This window comes from Amborella trichopoda, chromosome 11 (assembly GCF_054954075.1).
Source record: "Amborella trichopoda isolate Santa Cruz 75 chromosome 11, AtrichopodaSantaCruz75HAP2 v2.0, whole genome shotgun sequence".
NCBI classification, from domain to species: domain Eukaryota; kingdom Viridiplantae; phylum Streptophyta; class Magnoliopsida; order Amborellales; family Amborellaceae; genus Amborella; species Amborella trichopoda.
In genome coordinates, this window is record NC_142346.1 from 48446311 (window position 1) to 48468962 (window position 22652).

Below are 22652 nucleotides of genomic sequence, written 5' to 3' on the forward strand. Positions count from 1 at the left end.
TCCATGATTAACTCTAAAATCAATTTCCGACACCGGCTATGAATTTTGAAGCTCAAAATATGGTATAGGTCCTGTGGATCCATCAAAACTTACTTTTAGGGCAAAATGGACGGTCTAGACAATGCGTTACAATCCTTTTTTTTTTTTCATAATCACAATGGTCAATGCCAAGATGATCCAATGCCAGAACTGCAATTTTCGGTGAGTTTTGAGGTAAGGCTTATTTTGTTAGGGCTGCAGCCCTATCAAAACATTTTTCATCATGTATTCACAAGAAGAACAACAACAAATGCTTAATATAATACTAAGAAAAACCTTAATTTCATACTTGTAAAAAACAAACGCCAAAATCAGTTCTTCACAAAATGAACTTCTAGATAGAGCTCCAGAACACATCATGAAGCACACAATACAGGGAGAGAGAGAGAGAGAGAGCGAGAGAGAGAGAGAGCGAGAGAGAGAGAGAGAGAGAGAGAGAGAACTTGAATGTGTCACTTGCTCAAAAGCATTTCTCTGAATTCCTCGTTAGATTTCTGCTCACCTTGGCCACCTTCTTCACTCGCTGGCGGTTGTCGTTGTGGTGGGACCCGTCCAAGAGGGCGGGCTACAGCTCTTGGGGCGGCAAATGTGTTGGACCCAACAAGCTGCACGTGGGCCCCACGCCTGTGGGAAACATCTTTTGGCTCATCTTCTGACCCCCCAGATGCATGGCCCCTTCCCCTTCCCCTTCCAGAGGGCTCCCTCCCACCTATATCGACAAGTTTGCAAGTAATCCTTAAGAATATGGGGGGGAAGAGAGAGAGAGAGAGAGAGCGAGAGAGAGAGAGAGAGAGACTATGAAATTGCCAGGCCGTGGAATTTGCCTAATGAGTCTATTAGTTGTCTAAGCAATGAGAATGGAGCACATCTCCCTGAGTGACATGCAAAGGAGGGAAAGAAACAACATTGGAGCCTCTCTCTCTCAAGGTGTCAAGTAAAGTGAGGACTCTCTCAGTTCAATTGCTCAATAAGGTACTATGAATACATCCGTTGGGGCCCAAAGATCAAATCACATACCTCGGCCCCAAATTTGGGTGCTTCTACTATCGGATGGTCCCTTCTGTCTTTTTTGCCTTGGGTCTGAACGAGCAATACTTAATTGCTTTCCAAGCAGCTTCTGCTTGTTCTTAGCAACTGCTGCTGCTAGGTGCTCGTCATCATCAAAATCCATATATGCCAGCCCCTATCCATAATGATATTGTGGGAGAGAAACTGATATTAGTATCAGATCTCTCTCGCTCTCTCTCTCTCTCTCTCTCTCTCTCTCCAGAAGGATATCTCACTGGAAAAAAGAACTGAATGTTAACCTCAAAAGAAGCAAAAATAACAACCTAACACCTGCACATGGAAAAGGAACATCTCTCTCTCTCTCTCATCACACACACGAAAAGGAACCCCCCCCCCCCCCTCTCTCCCCCCAACCAAAACAAAAAAAAACCAAGCTAGACGCTATCCAAAAGGATATCTAATTGGTAAAAAAGAACCAAATACTGGCCCCAAAACATGAAAAAACCCGCACACACGAAAGAAACACCTCTCTCTCGATATACTCCCACCCATCCAAAAAAATAAAACACATGCAGAGCAGTTAACATGAAGAGGTGTGCATACCCTTGATTTGCCAGTAAACTTGTCCAATAATAAACGGACAGCCTTTATGCCACCACAATCACTGAAGAACTGCCTCAGATTTTCTTCTGTTGCCTATAAGAACAACATTGCATTAGTCTTTTTCGTCAATATATTATCTTAATAATAATCGCTGAATGCACTATTGAATATAACAAGGAAAATTCAGATCACATTGACTCATGATAGAGGAGCTCATTTTGTTGGTAAGTAAGTGGGGATTTAAACTTTGGATGACAAGATGGCCCTTATCCCTTAAGTACCAAGCTAAGAGGCTACACTCAACTCACAAGAGAGACACCCAGTTAAAGACAAAAGGTATAAAGAAATGCAATGCACTGGTCAGTGTAGTGGTGGAGAGAGAAACCAACCTGAAGATTAAGATTAGAAATGAATGCAGTGCATTGGTCAGTGTAGAGGCTCTTCTTAGATTTATCGCCTTTTTGTTCTCTTGCCAGTTGTTCTTTTGCAATTCCTTCGGGTGAAACGCCTTTGGAAATCGAGGAAGACTCCGGTTTATTGGTGGGTCCCGTATCTTGATGTCCATCTCCTTTGGACGCTCTACCTGTTGCATCTTTGTGCCGCTTTGAATAAGGCTCCTTATCAGCAAATCCAATACCTGGTTTCCTTTTCTTTGCATCATCTGGTTTCCTTTTCTTTGCATCATGCCCACCACTTCTCTCATTTCGAGTATGGGAGTTGGTTGGTTGAGCTGAAAATATTGGACCTGGGAGACTTTGAGATTTTTCCTCCTGTTGAATTCGAAACAATTGCAGCTCTTCTAGACGAGGTGTGACCTAAGAGATACAAATTTAAATGCTTAAAGCTCATACTGAAACCTACGAAGCATTGGATGTCGACATGTGAGGGCATGATAAGTAGAATCGCCTATATTCAACTACTTATAACTATAGCACCATCTCATAAATTGGCACAATATAAAACAAAGGCCATTGTTCTTCTCATTTCAAAATCCTTTTTACAAAATAATTGTAAAAAGGAACGAAGAGATCTCAACTAAAAATGCATTAAGCAATGGGAAAGTATAAATGAGACCATTTACCTTTGGTACAAGGTGGTCACATTAATCTTGACCATTGGATGTGAAATTGGATACCTACAATTATTCCATTGACGAAGCTCAAACTTCAAAAGAAATTTTCTCGAACTTTGTGACACATCCAAGCTATCAAATTTCACATCGGATGGTTGTAAGTAATTGTGACTACCTTGTATTAAAGGTAAATGGTCTTATTGTTTACAATCCCTTAAGAAATATGTACAAATCTAGTTGTTCACTATGGTACAACAGATGGAAACACATGCATTAGTTTTGAAAACAATAATAGAGCGAAATTTACAACCATGCGGATATTAATAGATACTTATTCCCCTTTGCTCTGAAATTTAAGGTATCCAGTTGCAGTAACAATGAGAAGATCACTACAAAAAGCAAGTAAACCAGAAAAAATTTATTGCTTACAACACCTAATGCTCAGAAATGCAAACCACAAATGTTCAATTACAAAAGTACCTTCTTGATAGCATGGTCCAAATCTTCCAAGTTTCCAAACTCTCTTTCAAATCGCAACCACGAATGGCAGATCTCCTGAATGATTCTGTGTTTTAGCATAAGGGGCGTATTATCTAATCCACAATCTACCATTTAACATAGTGCTTGACTTCTATCAAATAGACGAACAAAAAAAAGTAAACAACAAATCATTTACAAGTGTACAACTTTTCATGGATGCATGACATATGTGCTTATAGGTATAGGTAACACCAACGTTTAGATTTTGAACTAGAAAAAAACGATGTTTTCTCAACATTTAGATATCAACATCCATGCGGCTAATTCTATCCCTAAATCAACATACAATGATATGCTATACACAGATATGCAATTTTTGCAAGAAAAAGAATCACTTCAATGTTACCTGCAAAAAACAATGAATATCAATCAACAGTACAGATGCGGCTCATGATTCTATCAACATTCTTTACGCGCTTCAATGCCACGATTAGGATTTATTCAATGTTCCACTGAAACCTTATTGTACTGATCACAAAGAGCAATGAAAAATTGAACCGCAACAAAGGATTCATTGACATATTATGTGATAAAGATTAGTTGCACAGACCTCATTTAATCCCACAATTTGGAAACAAAGCTTCCAGAAATGACGCTGGTACTAGATCACCAGATTCGAAAGTTCAAAACCATGGCAGAATTTCTGTAGTACTTTGGTATTGAGACCAGATAAGATATTTGTAGGTCACACACAATAAAGTCCCAAGATATGTCACTTTAGATGGATCCAATATGCTATCAGCATGTGAGAGCTTCAGTAAATCGTAAATTAACAGAATGAAAGAACTAACCATGGAAAAAGTATATAAATGATGGAATATGGAAAAAATTGATTTATAGCTTGAAAAACAGAAAAATTCAAAACAAGGGGAAAATAGAGGAATAATACAGCAACAACCCCAAATGAGGTCGTCCAACAAAAATACAGGTCTGAAAATTATGATGGTTCCCAAAGAGCAACGCCAACTCCGACATGTCAAGTGCTTGGAAAGAAGCATTCTCCACCTTCACCCCTTTTCAATTGCACCATACCTGCTACCAAAATCAGGTAACAGACCCAGCTTTTGGAAAGAAATTAGGATAAGGGAATCAAGCTTTCAAAATCAGTTTGCATCCCTGTTAACAACCTGTGCAAATGAAAATCGCAGTATAGCCGATATCATGGAACTCCTAGAAGGCTCTATGGTTTGGCCGTCCCATATTTAGAAGAGACCTTAAGGACAATGAACGGCCTGTCCTCGAGCAATTGCTCTCCTCCTTGCAGGCTTTCTTCCTACCTGGTCAAGGACATGATTACCTATAGTGCCACTACGAAGAATTTCCAGGAGTTATGAAGGAAGCTTTGGGCCCAATATTGGTCATGGGTTGAGAATGGGAATCGCACTCTATGAGATCTAATATCCCATTGTTTCTCAGTAGCTCAGTGGTAGAGTGGCTGGCTGTTAACTGACTACTCGTAGGTTCGAATCCTACTTGGGGAAATTTGATTCATTGAAGGGATCACTTTGACAGTAAGGAGTAGGTAACCCGTTCCCCGGCCTTGTTTCTATTCCATTCTATCTCATTGCATCACATTCTGCGATATTTGAGAATCACTGCCAAGCAATACCTTGGTGTACATCTTTGGAAATCCTTTGTTTTCACTTCGCCAGGCATTTTAGTGTGACATCTTTCTACTCTGTCATACGAGAAGAACCCATGGCCTAATCAATCACACCACCAAGACTAGGTTCCCTCCAGAGCCAAATTTTTGGATGGCTGGCCTTACATAAGAGTGTAAGCCAATCCTCACAGTGGATCAGCTAATTAAAACGAGGCCTTGCTATGCCGAATCACAGTACCTTTGCACGGAGAGTAAAGAGTCAGTCAACCATATCTTCTCCGCTGTCCAACTGCGACGCATATCTGGGAATGTCTACTGCAAGTGTTTATAGATGAATGGGTGATTCCAGGAAGAGTGCAACAACTTTTCTGGCCTACTTCTCCCTCCCCCTTCTGACGGCTGGTTTAATCCTTTGGAGGGCTTCTGTAACTGGCCCTCTAATGGAACATCTGGGTGGAGCAAGGAGGCTGATTTTAGGAGGCAGAGAAAAATCTACACACTCGGTGAGGGATGGAATTAAGACTGCTCTAATTGAATGGGCAAAACAGTCAAGATATTCAGGGATATGCCACCTCAGACTTCCTCCTAAATTGGGAAGCCCTTGATAGAACCAACAGAACAACCATCACTAGGTCGTCTCTTTGGTCAGTCCCAGAGCCAGGCACCATCAAACTCGATGTTGATGGGTTTTTCTTTTTTAATCCTGGTAGGGCACATGCCGGAGGCATCTTTAGGGACAACATTGGCACCACAATCTTGTCATTCTCAGCGCCTACTGGCGTCGGTATCTCATATGACGCCAAAGCACGTTCCTCATCACAAGGACTTAAATTTTGCGACTGGGACAACTCACTAGGGGTTGAAGGCGGCTCTAAAAACACCATCAAGTGGGTTAATAAGAAATCTGTCCATGGAGACTAGACCAAATACTGGGTGAAATTTTGCACCAAGTGCACTGCTCAACATCTAATTTCAGCATGTTTCGTGGTGAAGCCAATGGCTGTATGGCCTCGTAAAACAGGGGGACATCAGCAATACTCTTACGCTCAATCACCCATAGCAGGTTAGACTGAACATAATTTCATACAGCAGCTCTTGATGTTCACTATTTTTGATCCAGCACATTTATTTCTGGAATTTGGGAGGTGAGCCACCCTCTTTTGTACTTTGTACATGGTCATGTGCATATGACTAATATGTACCTTCCATTCGCTTATAATAACTTCAGAGTCAAGTTCATCAAAAAAGGAGCATACAGTAAGTAAAATTCACAAATCATCATAGAAACATAAAAATTGTATAGAAACATATTTATGCATCATTCATTATGGATTTAGTAACATAATAAATTAATTTCTTAAGAGTTTTTTACATTGCTGATTCTGGAAATCATACTCACCTCAACAGGGTGACGAGCGGAGTAAAAATCGACTCGGCCGAGTTTTCGAACACTGTCTATGAGTGGAATATAAATGGCTAGACTAAGGTATAACCCCGCTTAGCTGGTTGAGGTGGACAACTGGTAAAATCAAATTAAAAAAAAAAAAAAAATTCAACGAAGTGTAACTCAGATTAACCACCAAATAATTGCCAACAAATATTTTTTGTTTCCGTCCTACAAAGCAACCAGTAATTTGTGCAACTAATGTCGCATCTTAAGCCTACATAAGATCTAAGTATTGAGTGCATGAAAACTTGACATGCAACCTTACTAATAGTTTTTGATGGATTGGCCTAAAAATATGGAAGCAGATCTAAGTAATAAGAAATGAAACTAATGCCCAAGATAACAGGGGCAGCAGAAACTACTTAGCAGTAATAGTCAGTTTTCTACAATGTAGAGCAGTACTGTCATACTCAAAACAAATAAATAAATAAAAGTACGAGCAGAAGTTGAAATCACATTATTAGACATAACCGCATCAACTAATAATACCAGTAAGGTATGACTATAAAATTTAAGCACTATGAGAAGAATACATCCATCAAAAGAAAGATGATTGCAGAAAAGCAGTCCATAAACATGATAAGGAATGTTTAAAAATTAATGGTATGGATTAGAAGCATACCTCTGAGCCATACCCTTGAAACCGTTTACTGTAGCATCTTTTGTAAATGAACCTTGCCTCGTGTATATTATTCAACTCGATTTCCATATTTATGTAACCTTGCCAGACCTCCAATGCTGAGCCACTATAAAAAATACATGATAATAACCACAGTAAAGAACAGGCCTGAAGATGAAATTTTTCCATGTAACTAATTCTTAAGTGCAATCTTCAATATTGTGAGATGAACAAACCAACCTTGTCTTAATTAAACTCTCCCAAACACTACGAGCTGCGCCCTGATCTTTTAGAAGCCTAGACTCTAGTCTAGCCCAATAAGCATGCAATCGCAGCAAGTAATCCATATATGTGGTCATCGTCTCTGGAGACAACTGTTGAGATAAATAATCCCTAGCACGCTGCAAGAAGCAGTCAGGATCTTGCTTAGATTTGACAATTCCAATATTAAATTTCAAAAGGCATGTCATATTTATTGAAGCCCAAACACATGTAACAAAACTATAGGAATGCTATAAAACTGTTACGACCTAAGTAATAAAACCACACCATAGGGCAAGTCATACACATTTCAGTTGTTGAACTGTCTGGGACATGGCGATATTATTGGATATAAAAAGAATTTGATTTACATACATCTCCAGATTCATGGTCTATGATCATTTCTTAAAGATCAATTAAAATAGCAACAATTAACAACCAAAAGGAAGGCAGATCAAGCCAGAATCCACAGATATCTGTCGTGGATAGCAAATTAGTGATTTTTGCACAGCCTATTGGTGTGTGAGATTCTATTGAAGCCCTTCTAACATCCCAAAAATCCTTCTTGCATTTTTTTTCAGGTCACTTGATTGTGGAAGGTAATTCGCTTGGCATCATTAGATGGGTTCAGCAGAGACGGATAATCCATGGACATCAGCCAATATCTTTTTATTTAGAAACCAGGAGATTAGCCAGTATCATGGCAGAGATTTCAAAGAAGAATGAGCATCTATCACCTAATTCCAAATGACGAAAGAAGCTACTTGCAAGAGTGATTCTCACACATGAAAAGGGATGGGGTAAGTGGGTACTCTAAATTAGGGAATCTTTTTCCTCCCACATTATAGCGACAAAAATGCCTATGGATCACATGTAAGAGGACCAAGACGCAAGAGTGGTTGGATCAAGGGGCAAATTTCTAGAGTGAATAACCAAGGAATCAGAAAGACCACACTGACAGTCAAACACACCATCCTATACAAGGTTCTTGAAATTTAGTGTACCCCAAACTTTATATTTATTTTCTATTCTTTTCATTTTTTATTTTTATTTTTGGGGTTGCACACTCACATACATGGACAGTTAATTACAATGGAGACCAATGATCCTTTATGTACTTCTATTAAAGGCGTTCTCTCCCATTGGCTTGTCATTGGAAGAAAAACTGCCAGCAAGTGAGTCACAAATTCTCCACAAGTAATAAGCTTCCTGCTACGCCAATAAATGAAGTTCCATTCTAGGAAAAGAAAGCGTGAAAGATCTATGAGAGTGCAGCCTTCACTTCTTTGCTCACTGCTGTTCTTGCTCCCAGAGAGAATCTGCAGATGTCTCAGACTTTCAATAGTCACAGGTTTGAGAGAGAAGTAAGCGAAGTTGTAAGAATGGAAATTGTGGCAAACAACGATGGGTCGCAGTAAAGAAAGCATAACAATTTGGAGGGATATTTATGGGAATCGGGAGAAAGAGAGCAGCAATGAAACCAGCCAATGAGAAAAAAAATTAAATTTTAAGCTAAAGGGAAACGAATTGGACGTTGAGTCCATGGCCCAGTGTGGATCTCAGTTGAAGTTCAAGTAGGAATATAGGCTCGTTTGAATCAAGGCCATTACCTCAACATTGATTTGATGGGAAAGGGCTGGAGCAACCACCAAGGAATTGATGTGGGTAAATGGAAGTTCTTTGAAAACCTGCAACATGTAAGCAACCCTCCTGAATGGAAACATTTAGGTACAAGGCTCACGGGATTATTGGACAAGTATAATAGATGTCTAATGTGAAGGAAATGAGGAGTCATGGAGAGGACCAAGGAAACGGGAAAACACAACCAAACCCTAAAATAAGTGAGAAAAAGAGAACATGGTTGATAAGATGATAACCTGGAAGTTTATTATCCTTCGAGAAGCATGAGTGGGAGAAATGGTTTATGAGACTAAGATTGGACACTGATGAACTGGTGATTATTTCTTTTGTGGAGAAAAATCCAAGTATTACCAACAACAACAATACCACTGGAAACAACAAGACTTCAGTAGGTGGGAAAAGCAAAGATGTGTAAAAAGGGGTAAGCAATCATGGAAACAAAAGAAAATGACACTACAGGATTTGATAGATTAATGTGAATGATACGAGTCAGAAAGTCCGGGGAAAAAATGCAAATGCAAAGGTTCAGGAGAACATCGCTTGTGAAATTATACCCTGAATATTGGAAGTTTAGGAGAATACAAATGAAGGATGAATAGGATAGCATATAGTCATTGTCAAATTGGACAAGATCTAATGCCACATAGACGACACTACAATTTGTAGGGGTGTAGAGGAAGTGAATTTTCAAATGTGCAGATAGAACTTGAGTTCTGCGTGATCCATCTGTACTTCAACATGCAGTTAGAACTAGAGTTGTACATGATCCATCTGGACTTCCAGTGAACATTTCTTTGCACCAATACAAAATGAAAGGGGTGAGGACACCTCCACAGCCACAAGCCCAAATTGTATTAGTATCTCTGCAAGAAAAAAGATGAATCGTCATAACACATTGAAAGAAGTTCCTTGGAATTGGGATGGTTCCTGGTGTCTGAGGGGTTCCCAGTGTCACCCTTGACCTTCATTTTCAGATGAAAAACAAGGCAGGCATTCAGGCCTGTATGATTTTTCACTGCCAGCAGGAAGGCATTGCCACAAATTTTGAGTTGGATTTATTTAGCGCACGAATTATTAGCGAAGGCAACAAAGTCAGCATCAGCATCACACACTAACACGCTGAAAAGTGGGTAACATGAAACCAAGAAGAGTCATTCAATCAAGTTCCAGTTAAAATGAAGAAGAGCAGTCTAATCAAATCTTGCACCAGGGTAAGAAACTCCTAGAATTCTTTACAACGAAAATATTTCCTTTCTTATGATAATTACTCAGCATGCAAATGTTATTATTTATATCTTAACTGAAGACCACCAACAACAGAGAAACAACTTCAAGTGACTAATGACAAGAATAAACCTAAACACAAAAATAAATAGAAGAATGTCATTTAATCAAATGAACTGCATAAGCTCACTAGAAATTGTCAAAGCATACCTGAAAAGTGTCTCTAATTAAAGCATAGTAGGTCTCAGCATCAGTTGTACCAAGCTGTAGAATCCTCCGTCTTAACCCATCAATGCGAGTGAGAAACAAATCTAGATACTGGGTACACAAGATACGCATAGAATGTCAAAGTCACCAATTCCGCACACAAAGGCAGGGGAACGAAACAATTTACAGAAAGAAATCATTTTAGGGAAATATGCGCAATTTATAGAGGGAACCTATGATAAACAACAGAAACTGAAAGGACAAATTCCAAACAAGGACAAATCCATGATACTCACAGAAAATACAATTTCAGGACTCACCAAGACAGTCTGGTGCTAATGCAATACAACAAGAAACCTTTTACCAATAAAAGTAATACAGAATAGAACATGGATTCCATTAAAAGGGAGAAGTCTTTGTCAAAATAAGACTGACCAAATAAGATTGGTCACATCAGTTGATAACTCTCCTCAGCCCATCAACTGTTGGGACTTCAAACCCAATATTGCTATCTGGCCTGAGAAATTCAATAATCTAATAGGAGAAGGGGTGCCAATTGGATCGGTTCAACCCACCGGGTCCCGATCAAATGACTTGGACTGGACCCCACCCCTTTCAGATTGGGTCGGGCCCTCGGGTTGACCCGACCTGGTAGAAAGTATATAAAATATGTAAATTACATTTACTAAATAATAAGTAAAGTAACTTTTTTATTTTTTTGAATTTCTAGACCCGGGTAGGGGTCGGGTACTGGACACAACCCAACCCGACCCGTTAACACCGCTGACCCTGAATAGGAGCATTTTTAAGCCTTTTGCTTTCCATTACTAGCCAAGCTACCTCATATTTAAAACCAATGGAAAAAAATTTCTGAAAGATGGAGAGAGAACAATGCTTCAATATCAAATCTAAGATTCCAACCTTCAAATCTTGACAGGCATCATACTTATGAGTAGTGACTTGGCCATATTTTGGTTTCCAATTTTCTTTCATCTTCATGATTTTTATTTTTTCTGACAATCTGTCCTGACAAATTTAAATAAAAGTACATCTCACCAATTTCAGCTTACATAGTAAGTTTACATATAAAGATGGAAGTAACCCACCTGTAGACATATAGGCAGGACCATATTATAAGGATGTGTGAATGTCCAACCAACTGTTTCTCTTTCAGGAGCTGCATGAGCGCCTTTGTTCATGTCACTGTAATATAAATATATGGACCATTTTTTCTTGGTTTCCTGATGTCAATAGAAATGTGAGCAAGTTCAACCATCATCATCATCCAAGCCTAATCCCAATTATTTGGGGTCGGCTAAAAAACTGAGTGTAAGGGCATGATTAGATGGGAAATAGAAGTAAGATTAATAAGTAGGGGAGGCATAAGTACCCTTAATTCCGAGGAAATGTTAAGTAGCAAAGAAAGCTACTGTCAGGAATAAGGATAGATTAAAGCAATTATCAAGAAGCCTGAGACAGAAATCATGGAGTTGAATAATTTCCTCTCATGAACATATCCATAATTTCCTCTCATAAACATATCCAAAATACAACACAACAGCAGCCAAAGTAAAAACTCCACAAGACCTATTCAGGCCAGCTGGACATTGAGGATGTAGTCATGTACCAGGACAAATTTGGGTTCCTCAAACTTCTTCAGTGCCATTGTTCCATCATATTCTTGGTCTGAGTCAACATTGTAGAAAATGTACATCGGTGGTGGGAACTTAGAATCAATGCTCATTTCCTTAGGAATTAAAGTAACGGAAATTCCTATTACAATGAAAGGAACATATTAGGCTTTTGCAAGGTGCCTATGTATATCACTTATTACTACATACAACATACATTCAAGACATTCAAGCATATTCCGGAATTCGATTCCCCATAGTTTATAAATGATGCTTTCATATTCACCATTTGGTGGAAGAGACATGGTACTGGGGATGTTAATTTCAATTTTTTGAAGTTATCCCTTAGAACTCTTTTGACTGATTGCTTGCTATCTTGTTTTCAACCTCTGATTTCTCTCCAGCCAAATGACCCATATGGTCGTAGGGAGTAAGACTTTCTGAATTTTGCCAAGAAATTTATTCATGAATTTCTTTTTGAACCAATTTGCAAGGAGACTTGGGATGCTTGGACAGGCTATTGAATTAATATTGAATCTCCACAATATGATTGTGTACATGTCACTCGCAAATTTGCATGAGATGAATAGTGGTCATGGGTCTCACTATTGGCCATACAAATGTGACATATGCTAGACCCATCTTTACACTCTAACCATTGTAACTAGCCTCTTTTGGGAGGCTAACCATGAGAACAAAGAGGCCCTAGGTTGTATCAATTGTTTGTACAGCCACTAGGGTATTGTTTGTTCCCACTTGTTCTTTGATCACTTCATGTCCACTATTTGAAATAAAATCATCATTATTATTTGGAGCAATAGTTACAGAGATTGGGGGGGAGGTCAGATCTTGGATCGGGATCCATACACCGTGAGTTAAAGGGATCGTGATCCCAATATGAAGGGAGTATGATCCAACTGTGCCCAAGATCGAATGATAAAGTATATGGGATCAAGGTCCGTCCAACTTAGAATCGAGGCTCCCCAAGAGTACTTAACTAGGGAACTCTAGCTCAGGAATGAAGTTCGCTGAACAATACAATTAATGTTTTTTCTAAATTGAAAAACCACAGTATCATTGAATACAAAGAATCCCGTTTTAAAATATTTTGTAATTTTTTGTTATCATTGGAGTGTATTCTATAAGTGAGAAGTGAATCTGAAAACCCAAAATGAGGATTCAAATTTCAATCGTTAGGCATGAAAAGAGCTTTAGTTTTTAATGTTGGCGATCCAGACACAACAACTCAAATATGTCGGTGATTCATGCTCCCATTGTAAATGAGCCTCAAAATGCCGATAATATTTGGTACCAATGTTGAAGAAACATGATTCCACATTCGTGGAGGCCCAATTCCACTTACTGATCAAATGAATGGGAGGGATCTAGATCCCATTAGCCATGGATCTAGATCCCCAATTTTGTGGATCAAGATCCCTAATTTCAAAAAATGTCTGGAATCGAGATCCCTTGTGCAGGATTGAGCTTTCGAAGCTAGAAAGACCACCTTCTTAGGTGATCCTGATAAGAACTCATGTGAGCCTGTCAGCAAATCCATCATCATCTAAGGGCCACTGGATATGGCATATGACTAATGGGAGAGTTTGGAATATGCATTTCCAAGCCCAAGAGTCTATCTACATCTAGCGGTTCCAATATGATGCCTCCAAAGGTATTTATCCCAATTTGTTCCTTTTTCCACTCGCAGATTCCCACCCAAATTTTTCTAGAAAGGACTTGTTTAATGTCCTTAGTTGTTTTGATGCCAAGTCCACCTTCACTCTTATGTTTGCAAATGGTTCTCCATTTTGCGTGGTTCTCTAGGGTGTTGATGGTGGTCGAGGGTAGTTGGAATGCGAGCACCAATGATGTGCAAGTGGGGAGAGGCATGAATCAATAAGGTTTAGTCAACCAAGATAGGAAAAGGTTTTGTTCCAACCTTTGATTTTTGACATGGTTTTCTCAATTAGAGGTTGAAGAAGTTTTGGAGAGAGTTTTCCATTTAATAGTAGCAAAACTAGGTACGCAGAGAGCAGTTCTGATACACTGCATTTTAAGAACTAACTGCAGTTCAAGGAACCAAAGAAGAAAATGTTTGTTTTGGTGGTTGCCGAGGGATGGGAAGTGATAAAGAGTGTGCTTGAGAGAATGATAAGACAACGAGAAGGCAAATCCACGCATGAACAAACTCAGATATTGATGTAAAAGAACTATGTGTTTGCTCGAACTTAGTGGTGACTCTGGGCAGTGCCCTTGGCATTGTTTGAAGAGTTGGACCGACTCAACTTGATTCGCCTTCAAGCCCTAAGACGAGGCAAGGGGCTAACCAAATTAAAAACACAATTCAAATTAGGCATCCTACATTCAAAGATCAGGCAAGTCAACAATCGAGACATCTGACTTATTTGACTTGTAAAGTCAAACAGCTTTTCCCAAGTCGGGCAATGTTTTTCCAGTTCTTTTGTAATATGATGCGTATTAGATGAAAATATATCACAAAATTATTTATGGGTTTTTCCACAATGAACCATGCTAATGGTGAAATTTTGATTTGTTTTTCTAATTTTGAATGATAGGGGTATTAGAGGTAATTTCTGAACCCATCCTAGGGTAGCAGGAGAGAATCGCAGATGAGAAAATCTCATTTAAAATTCAAAATGCAGTTCCTGAGAGAATGAAGATAACCCTTATTGCTCCTCCCCTACAATTAGGAATAATAAAGGTCAAAATTTTGAAAGTAGGGTTTTCTAATATCTTCATTAGAATGATGTGTTGTAGAAAAACCCATTATTTATATAAAACACATAAATGCACACAATACACAAATTCAATTATGCATACCTATTATGTATTATTATTATGATTAACAAGCAAAACAAGGCAGAAAATATTTGAATTAACTCCTAGCCATTTTTTGCCTTTTAGGAATCATTCCAAGGAAAATGAAAGAGAAAAAAAAATAGACGTTTGACTTCCCAAAATCACAAGCATGTAGTTACATGCTGGCTCCTGGTTCAACTTTGCCTTTTTAAGATTTTGATCCTACATCCCTATAATCTATAACAAATTACTGGGTTGCTTTACTCAGCAGTAACCAAATAAAAAATATAAAACGTTCAATAACACCCAAATTTTTTAAAGAAGAAACACTTTGCATACAAGGTACCACTAAACCAGTCCAATAACCAACCAAGGAATTGAAAACAGTAGATGAAAACATCTCATTACCTCTTCAATAGTTGAAAAAGAGCACTGCAAAGACTGCTCAAAAACCTGAAATTAGCCCAGTTCCAAGATTAGATTCTGAACCACAGTTTTTTTCCCAATAAGAAAGAAAAGTCAGTTGCCTGAATAGATCAAACAAATGACAGTGAAACGCGAGGTGAATGTACCAGTTGAAGCACAGAACAAATGCATTATAGGATGCATAATTTGGTTTTGATATTGAACTAGGCCATACCTCAAAGAATAGATTATTAGAATTAAAAGATATGGTAAGCCCTAAAACTTAAAAAGTTAGCCCAAAGGCCAAAACACCTAGCAAGGGGTATCTTTTTTACCCCATAACTCTCAATCATCTTTATTCATCTCTACAATCAATATCCTAAAACCGAAGCTCAAAGAGTGCTCCAAATAGACTGTCTTTTCCATGGACAACCGGATCTACATTTTTTTCAGCTCAAAATCAAGTTTCTTTATTTTATTTCCTTTTGTTTTATTTTATTGTGAATCTCTCAAAAGGCGAAGGATTGATTATTTCAAAAAAATTAGGTCTATGAAATGCCCCTACCTAGGTTTATGCCCTTTGGCCAACTTGTAGAGCTTTGGTTCAGCAACTTACCAAATATTTCCCTCAGCATCATAACTTTAAATCCCATCAAGATGATTCTTATCATCAATTAAGTGCTCTAAAACAATCAAGTACACAATAAAAGAAATGCAAGTGTAAAATAACGTACTAAAGCAATATTCCTTCCTACAACAAAGGAGAAGTTCAACTACACCCTTTAGTATGAGACCAAGTATATAACCCAGGAGTCAAATGGTGACCAAAAATAAATAAATAATATGGGTCATTGGGTTTTGCATCTCTTGATCATTAAAGACAGTTCAGTTTCCAAAAAAACTACATGTTATGTCACTGTTATGTGATGAAAGTTGCGGATCATGAACTGCGAAAGCAAAATAAATTTCAACAAGTAACACATATTCAAGGGCATCGACATACTCACACTGCACAACTCTTCTTCTGAGGCACCAAAGCGTTCTAAAGCAAGCAAGCATCTGGTCCAAAGTTCTCCTTTCCAAGTACAGTTTCTTATGGTCCTAGAATAAACAGATTTTATGATACTAGATACCTGCATCAAACAAAAAGAAATCAATACTGATATAAATCATGGAACCCATTTTCAAACATTTTGAAGGAATCACCTTCAAGCTTTTGTCAAGATAGCTGGTATAGCCAAGCCAAAGATCACTTGATATTGGAAAGTCTGCAATAGCACGTTCATATAGAAGCTGGACTCGAATTGGATCACCTGAAGACTCCTCAAATTTTATGTAAGCCTGCGGTGGAAACATAATTTTATGTAAGACTGCAATGGAAAGATAAAATTTACTACTAGGACATGTTGAATAAAACTGGACAAAACAAGCATCTCTAAATCACAAACAAGCACACGTGGCAGGATACTCTAAACATTTCATATTGACATAACAAAGGAACAGATTTGTCATAGCAGAAAGGTGGTGATGTTATACTTTACCACCGAACCATCAACATAAGCATACAAAAAATAAAAATCGCTGCATGCAAACTCAAAATGACTACTGCAAAAGTTAAGTACATGGCCCTAGAGAAATAAAAATGTCATCTTTTTCGTATTCAAACTCCGCAGCTGACTCAAACAAATAAATACAGAAATAATGCCAAATTAAATGAACACCAGCTAGAGCGTCCTTTGCGCAAAACTGGAGTCTGCCCCACTTAACCCTACTCTAAACATAAAGTATCTTCATAATCAAGTTAACAGCATCTATCAAATAACTTGTTTTCTCCTGGTTTAACCAGGCAAGTGGTTGCAATGGAAGTTCTAGAAGAAACGTAACAATAGATACCCTGTTTTGCTTCACAAATATATCAATCTTTCCAGGATCAGGTGTCTACAGAATGCTAGATTTAACTTATATACCACAAAACTAAGGAACAGCTTTGGTAATTCTGCATATCACTATCACTGATCATTGAGTTCTAAGAGCACACATGTGCATGACACCCAAAACATGACCATTGTCCACGATCAGGTGTCTACAGTACACTAGAATCAACTTATATACCAAAAACCTAAAGAACAGCTTTGGTAGTTTTGCATATCACCATCACTGATCCTTGTGTTCTAAGAGCACAGATGTGGGTGACACCCGAAACATGACCAATATCCTCCATCAGCGAAGGTACAACTCTTCCCTGTACTCTGCGGAGACCCACCAGAACATTGTTATGCTAAAAATAGTAAGAGCGCCCCATGACATTCTAAAGAATGAGAAAGCAACCTAACAACCACACAATAGAGGAAGGGCTACATACCATTCAAAATTCCAGAAGGGAATGCAAAAACATCAACTGCTACCCCACTGAAGGCTTTTAGGCCCCAATCCCTTCTTTGACAAGCCCATGTTGCTCCATTCAAGACCAAAGTCTAAGGCGTAAGTGCACCCAAACAACCCAAGATCATTAAGAGCAAACCCAGGTCCAAGAGTGACAACAAAGGGACATCATCTATCTTTTTTTTCTGAAGAAAAGGCTAACTGGGACATCATCTATCTTCACTAGTCCATTGCACTAACTCTGATTTTAATTCCAACCTGGGAAAGGTTCAAAGTTCAAGCACGCTACTGTGACATGAACCGGAGACACCACCTTGATGGTAGTCATCATAAGTTGTGACCCCTCATAGTTAAGCTGTACAGCAGTACAGGAGAGTATCCATTTTAAGGGAGATAGACTATTGACTTGAAACTAGTCAAGTGACTCAAAGTCATATTTGTTAAAAAATAACTTCCTATGGATGAGACACTGCAGAATTCCATCAGAACCTCAAACAGTTAAAAGAAGCATGTGAGGCATAATCCGGTTTTTTTTTTTTTTTGGATGGGGGGGGGAAGGGAGGTCGCTAACATGGCAGACCCCACATGAAATCCAAATAATAGACTTTATGATTTTCTCACCTTGAAAGTGGATAAAAGTAGAAGACCAGATCACTCATTTTGGCCTAGAAAACTTGCTTATCAAATTTGAACTTTACACATAGGACATATGAGCAAATCAAAACGCCAAACAGTGATACGGCAACATATTGGCTTGATAAAATTATGTAAAACAAAGCATAACTAGAAAAATTTACACCAACCATATTCAAAAAAAAAATTATTACATATTCAAAAAAAATAGAAAAAATTACCCCCAGTACAAACAAAACATAGAGACAATCTGTAAAAGGATGAAAAAAATGAAAAGAATCTATCACTAAACAATAACCAACTTATAAATATATAAAACTTGGTTTTCATTTCGGTAACATCAAACAAAAACAAGTCTCCATATCAAAAAGATTAACAAACTATGACACTTGGATCATTACCATAGAGACTAAATTGAAACCCAAAGGCAACAATGACAAAGAAACTTAGAACCAATATTTAATTGAAATACACATGCACAGCCACCAACACCAGCCCTAAATAGGAAGATGCAGCTACAGCCAAGTATGTTAATTCAAAAATCCGTATCTAAGAGGGCAAAAGAAATTTATGTTACCAAAAAGTGGTGAAGCTTCTCTTCAGCAGAAGTGTTCTGACTTGAAATCAACTCCTCATGACGAATACGAGCATTACACATCTGCAGAGCCTTCTGATATGCTGCAGCAACATTTGGAGGAATCCATTCAAGATCATCAGAAACATTTTCTCCTTGTTGCATCTCCCAAAGCTTGTATTCATCAAGCACCAAACCTAAGCCAGTGAGTGGGACGGCTAACTGACGGCGGAATATACTTCGGATGCGTTCCACTTGTTTAGCTTTTTCCTGCATATAAATTAGATAAACCAATAGCATGTAAGCAACTGTTTAGCCAACCAATAATTGGGTAAACAACAGTCTGTTTCACGAACAACAGTAAGCTTCCTCCAATTCATAAAAAACTTCAGACTTTGGAAAATACTTCCAATAATTTAATAAGTTGCTGCTTTAACTCCAAGGATAGAAAATTTGAATATCCTTATTAGGTATTCAGGTAATAATTTGTCCTGTCATTTGATTGTTTGTATTCTTGAAATATACATTGGCAAGAAGTGAAGGATGTAGATTTCTTACACAAATTAACATGCGACATGTAGAGATCCACACAAATATGTCTTGACACTAAGTACAACATTATTCAAGCATCAAAACACATCAAAAGAATGCCTTCCTAGATGCATGAGGAACTTTGAAAAAAAAATGTAAGAAACCATATTCTAAATGGTGATTTGTAAGCTTGAACAAATAGTACCAACTCACCTCTACATCATGGTCATCAATAATAAGGTGATAAGCTTGCTCAAACTCCCGATATGCGCCCCATATCTTGCTGCCTTCAGCAACATGAAGACCAGCTGCAACAAGGGCTTTCTCAAACAGAGTCCTCATCTTTGCCACACCAGCTGATGTACATTGGCTGACTGATGGATCATTCTCTTGAATGAAATTCAAATAATCACACCAAAGAGAAACAGACTGCACAGAATTCACAGCCGTAATGTATTATATAGAAATGCTTCTTAGTGCTTGTACTTTATTAAATTCCATATTTTTCAAAAATAATCAACCCAAAAGCAACATATTTTTATAACCTCAAAACCTACCAAATATTCCTCCACTCCTTGTTCATATATCTTTTCAACTAGAGCAAAAGCCTCTGAACTGCACCGGAAATAAAGAAATCATGTTCCTACCAAATGCCATAACACATTTTTTCCAAATTCAATACAAAATGATAAAAATAGATACCAAGGAAGTTAAGCCAATCAATAAAACAAAATGAGAAAACTTAAACCCAGAACACACTTCAGGTATGCCCTAAGCTGAGAGAATCGTAGGAATGACATTTCAGTAGAAATAACAAACTTAACATACAAAAAAAAAAAAACTTAATGATTGAAGCACTGCTCTTCAATTGTTTCTAATCACTACTAATTGAGGTGACAAATGTAGAACGGGGCTGCGCCACAGATAGAGGGAAATTATATGGGAGTAGGAAGCCCCTTGGTGCATATCTGCCATATTATGAAATTTTCAAGTTGTTTATTCCAGAGTTCAGTGTAATCAATCCAATGAAAGCAAAAATATTCTTAAGATATAAGTTTCCTATCATGCAATGATGAATGTTTACAGGATGGTGGCCACAGCTTCCGTACTAAGCCTTGGCCGAGTTATATTAGAATTGGCTGACACTAGGTCATTCCCTCTAATTTTGGAATAACTGCTTTGAGTCCTTTTAAGATTCGAAACATACAATAACAGATGACTCCAATTGAGAGTCCATAGTTTTTGACTTTGATAGAACCCCCTTAAAGCAAGATTTGCTTCCCCTGAGCATCTCTATTTCTGCTGCACCAGAAAAGTAAAGGATGCATGATATCTATGAAATCACAAATCAAACATCATTAAAGACATTAGCGCATCAACAAAACGCACAGACAAGTGAATCATGCCTAAATGATCTGAGCATCTGACTAATTCAACATGTGGCTATCGAGAATAACAGTATCCCAGGAACCTCTACAAACTTGTTCTTTTGCTTTTGCTTTTTTCGATAAGTAACGATGACATGCAATCAAGATAATAAATCAAAAACAATCAACAGGGCATCTTTCCAAAACTATTAGAAAACACAAGCAGACCAGATGGCAAATGAAAGAAGTGATTGCCCATTCAAATGCATAAGACAATTCCATTCAAAAAATTAAAGCAACCGTAAACAAAACTCTTAGAATAAGCACCCATAAACAAAACTTTTACAAGAAAATGAAAACTTCAAAAGGAATAACTGTTTAAGAAAAAACGCTATACTTACCCAGTATTGAGTGAAGCTTCATCCTTCGCCCACTCTTGCCACATTGTAGGAGTCAGTGGAAAATATCTTTGCATAGATTCCCTAGCCTCTCGAAGCTTCTCAATATGACCAACTTTCCTTAAGGCTTTTATGTACTGGTATATGAAGCATCACATGCCCATATCAAGCAAACAACACAGTAATAAAACTCGTTTTCCATAAAATCATACCACTCATATTAACCATCCAGCCATGGCAAAGCAAGACACTATGGAAATTACACATAAAGAATGAAAATGCACCACGAATTCAATTGCAACACATTTTGAAGGGAGACAGAAAAAAATGTAGTCATTTCTTCTTTTTCTTCTCGGTGCAAGATGACAATATCGATGACACCATGCCACATGACATGGCAGATGAGTGGTTTAAGCTCTTTTTTTTTTTTTTTTTCCCCATCTTTGTAATCTTTTACTTCAAGCATTTCATACATATTTTGTGAGGAGTAAAGTGAAGCGGAAATAAATATCTACGCATTTCCATTAAGATTTTGAGTACTCTGTCCCACCTCTGCAAAACAAAGTCAGTCAAAGCGTACTCAACCACAGTTATGAAGCACTCATCCTTCATTGAAATAGCACTAGTTAAACTAAAATAATTAGAAATGCTGAACTTGGTTATAGGACTAGACAGATTCCTCAAACCGAATCGAATTTGCAGCAAGTGGGATAATTATCCACATGCAACTAAAAAAAGTTAAAACAATATTGAGATCCAATTTACAGGAGTTTGTAATATTTTTTATTCTTTTAAACTTATTTTTCAACAATTATGTTTCCCTTTCCATAACTATTATGTAGTACTACACTAAAGATATCTGCCAAATGCGCATTTCAATTAGGTCACTGAATCCATTTTAAAAGTCAGATACCTGAAAAATGTATATTTTGAGTACTAGTTAATTTTCATTAATTCACAGTCAAAGTGTTTCTCATATAATCTTACCAGCAGTTAAAAATCTCGCAAATTTGTAGACTTTGGAGCACTAGCTGCTGTAACTACGAAATCCATGAATAGCTAACTACTTGTGCAAGTGAATTCATCAAACAAAAAATGCTTGAAAATACAGCAAAAGCAGTAGAGGAATACCTGAACATGAGAATCGTATTCTCTAGGGTTTTCTGCGACTGCTTTTTCAAGGGTTTCCAGTACTTTCTCCTTATCTTCTTCTTCCGACTCTGAATCAGAACTAGAGCTCTTTCTTCCATGTTCTTCAGATGAAAGGTCATCTGCATCCTCAAAATCCTCATATGCGTACTGAGATGGATCAATTTGTTTTGTTTCCAGGGTTTCACCGATTGAGGAAAGGTTAGGGTTTACGGTTTCGCCATTTGATGGAGAAACAGGAGACGCCATTCTCCAAGCACATAAAACACTCTGATGGTAAATGGGGTTTAAAAGAGACCGACTTTTGGCAATCTGCACTTCTATTAAGCAAAAATTACATACAACTCCCTTCACTGCAGTTTTTGTGCAGGGGACCCCAGTATTTTGCTTTTACACCGGGAATTTATCGCTAATACTAATTTAGTTTTCAAAAAATATATATTTATATTATATAAGTGTGAAGCTCTCAACCAGCGTTTTAAAAAACGCCGAGTCGAC

The 22652-nt window shown here is 37.9% G+C and overlaps 1 protein-coding gene across 6 annotated transcripts; it reads right to left on the reverse strand.

Annotated features, from left to right (window-relative positions):
- Positions 1 to 299: 299 nt before the first annotated feature.
- On the reverse strand, positions 300 to 22416 carry EMB140 (EMBRYO DEFECTIVE 140). Of its 6 annotated transcripts, none has more exons than XR_016043851.1 (16): positions 22137 to 22416; positions 21009 to 21142; positions 19798 to 19855; positions 19454 to 19669; positions 18713 to 18979; positions 16327 to 16461; positions 16128 to 16253; positions 15124 to 15168; positions 10268 to 10375; positions 7172 to 7332; positions 6935 to 7058; positions 3203 to 3287; positions 2040 to 2465; positions 1651 to 1743; positions 1057 to 1222; positions 300 to 748 (listed from the first exon to the last, which is right to left on the reverse strand). XR_016043851.1 is itself a non-coding variant. In XM_088851314.1 (16 exons), exons 1-16 carry the CDS (start codon positions 22401 to 22403, stop codon positions 492 to 494), a joined length of 2658 nt encoding a protein of 885 aa, XP_088707440.1. In that variant the 5' UTR covers positions 22404 to 22416; the 3' UTR covers positions 300 to 491. The 6 variants fall into 6 exon arrangements, 2 of the variants coding, with proteins under 2 accessions (XP_088707440.1, XP_088707441.1); XM_088851314.1 differs by having other exon boundaries at positions 3203 to 3277; XR_016043852.1 differs by lacking the exons at positions 300 to 748; positions 1057 to 1222; positions 1651 to 1743; positions 2040 to 2465 and adding an exon at positions 6265 to 6384 and having other exon boundaries at positions 3213 to 3287.
- Positions 22417 to 22652: the final 236 nt, after the last annotated feature.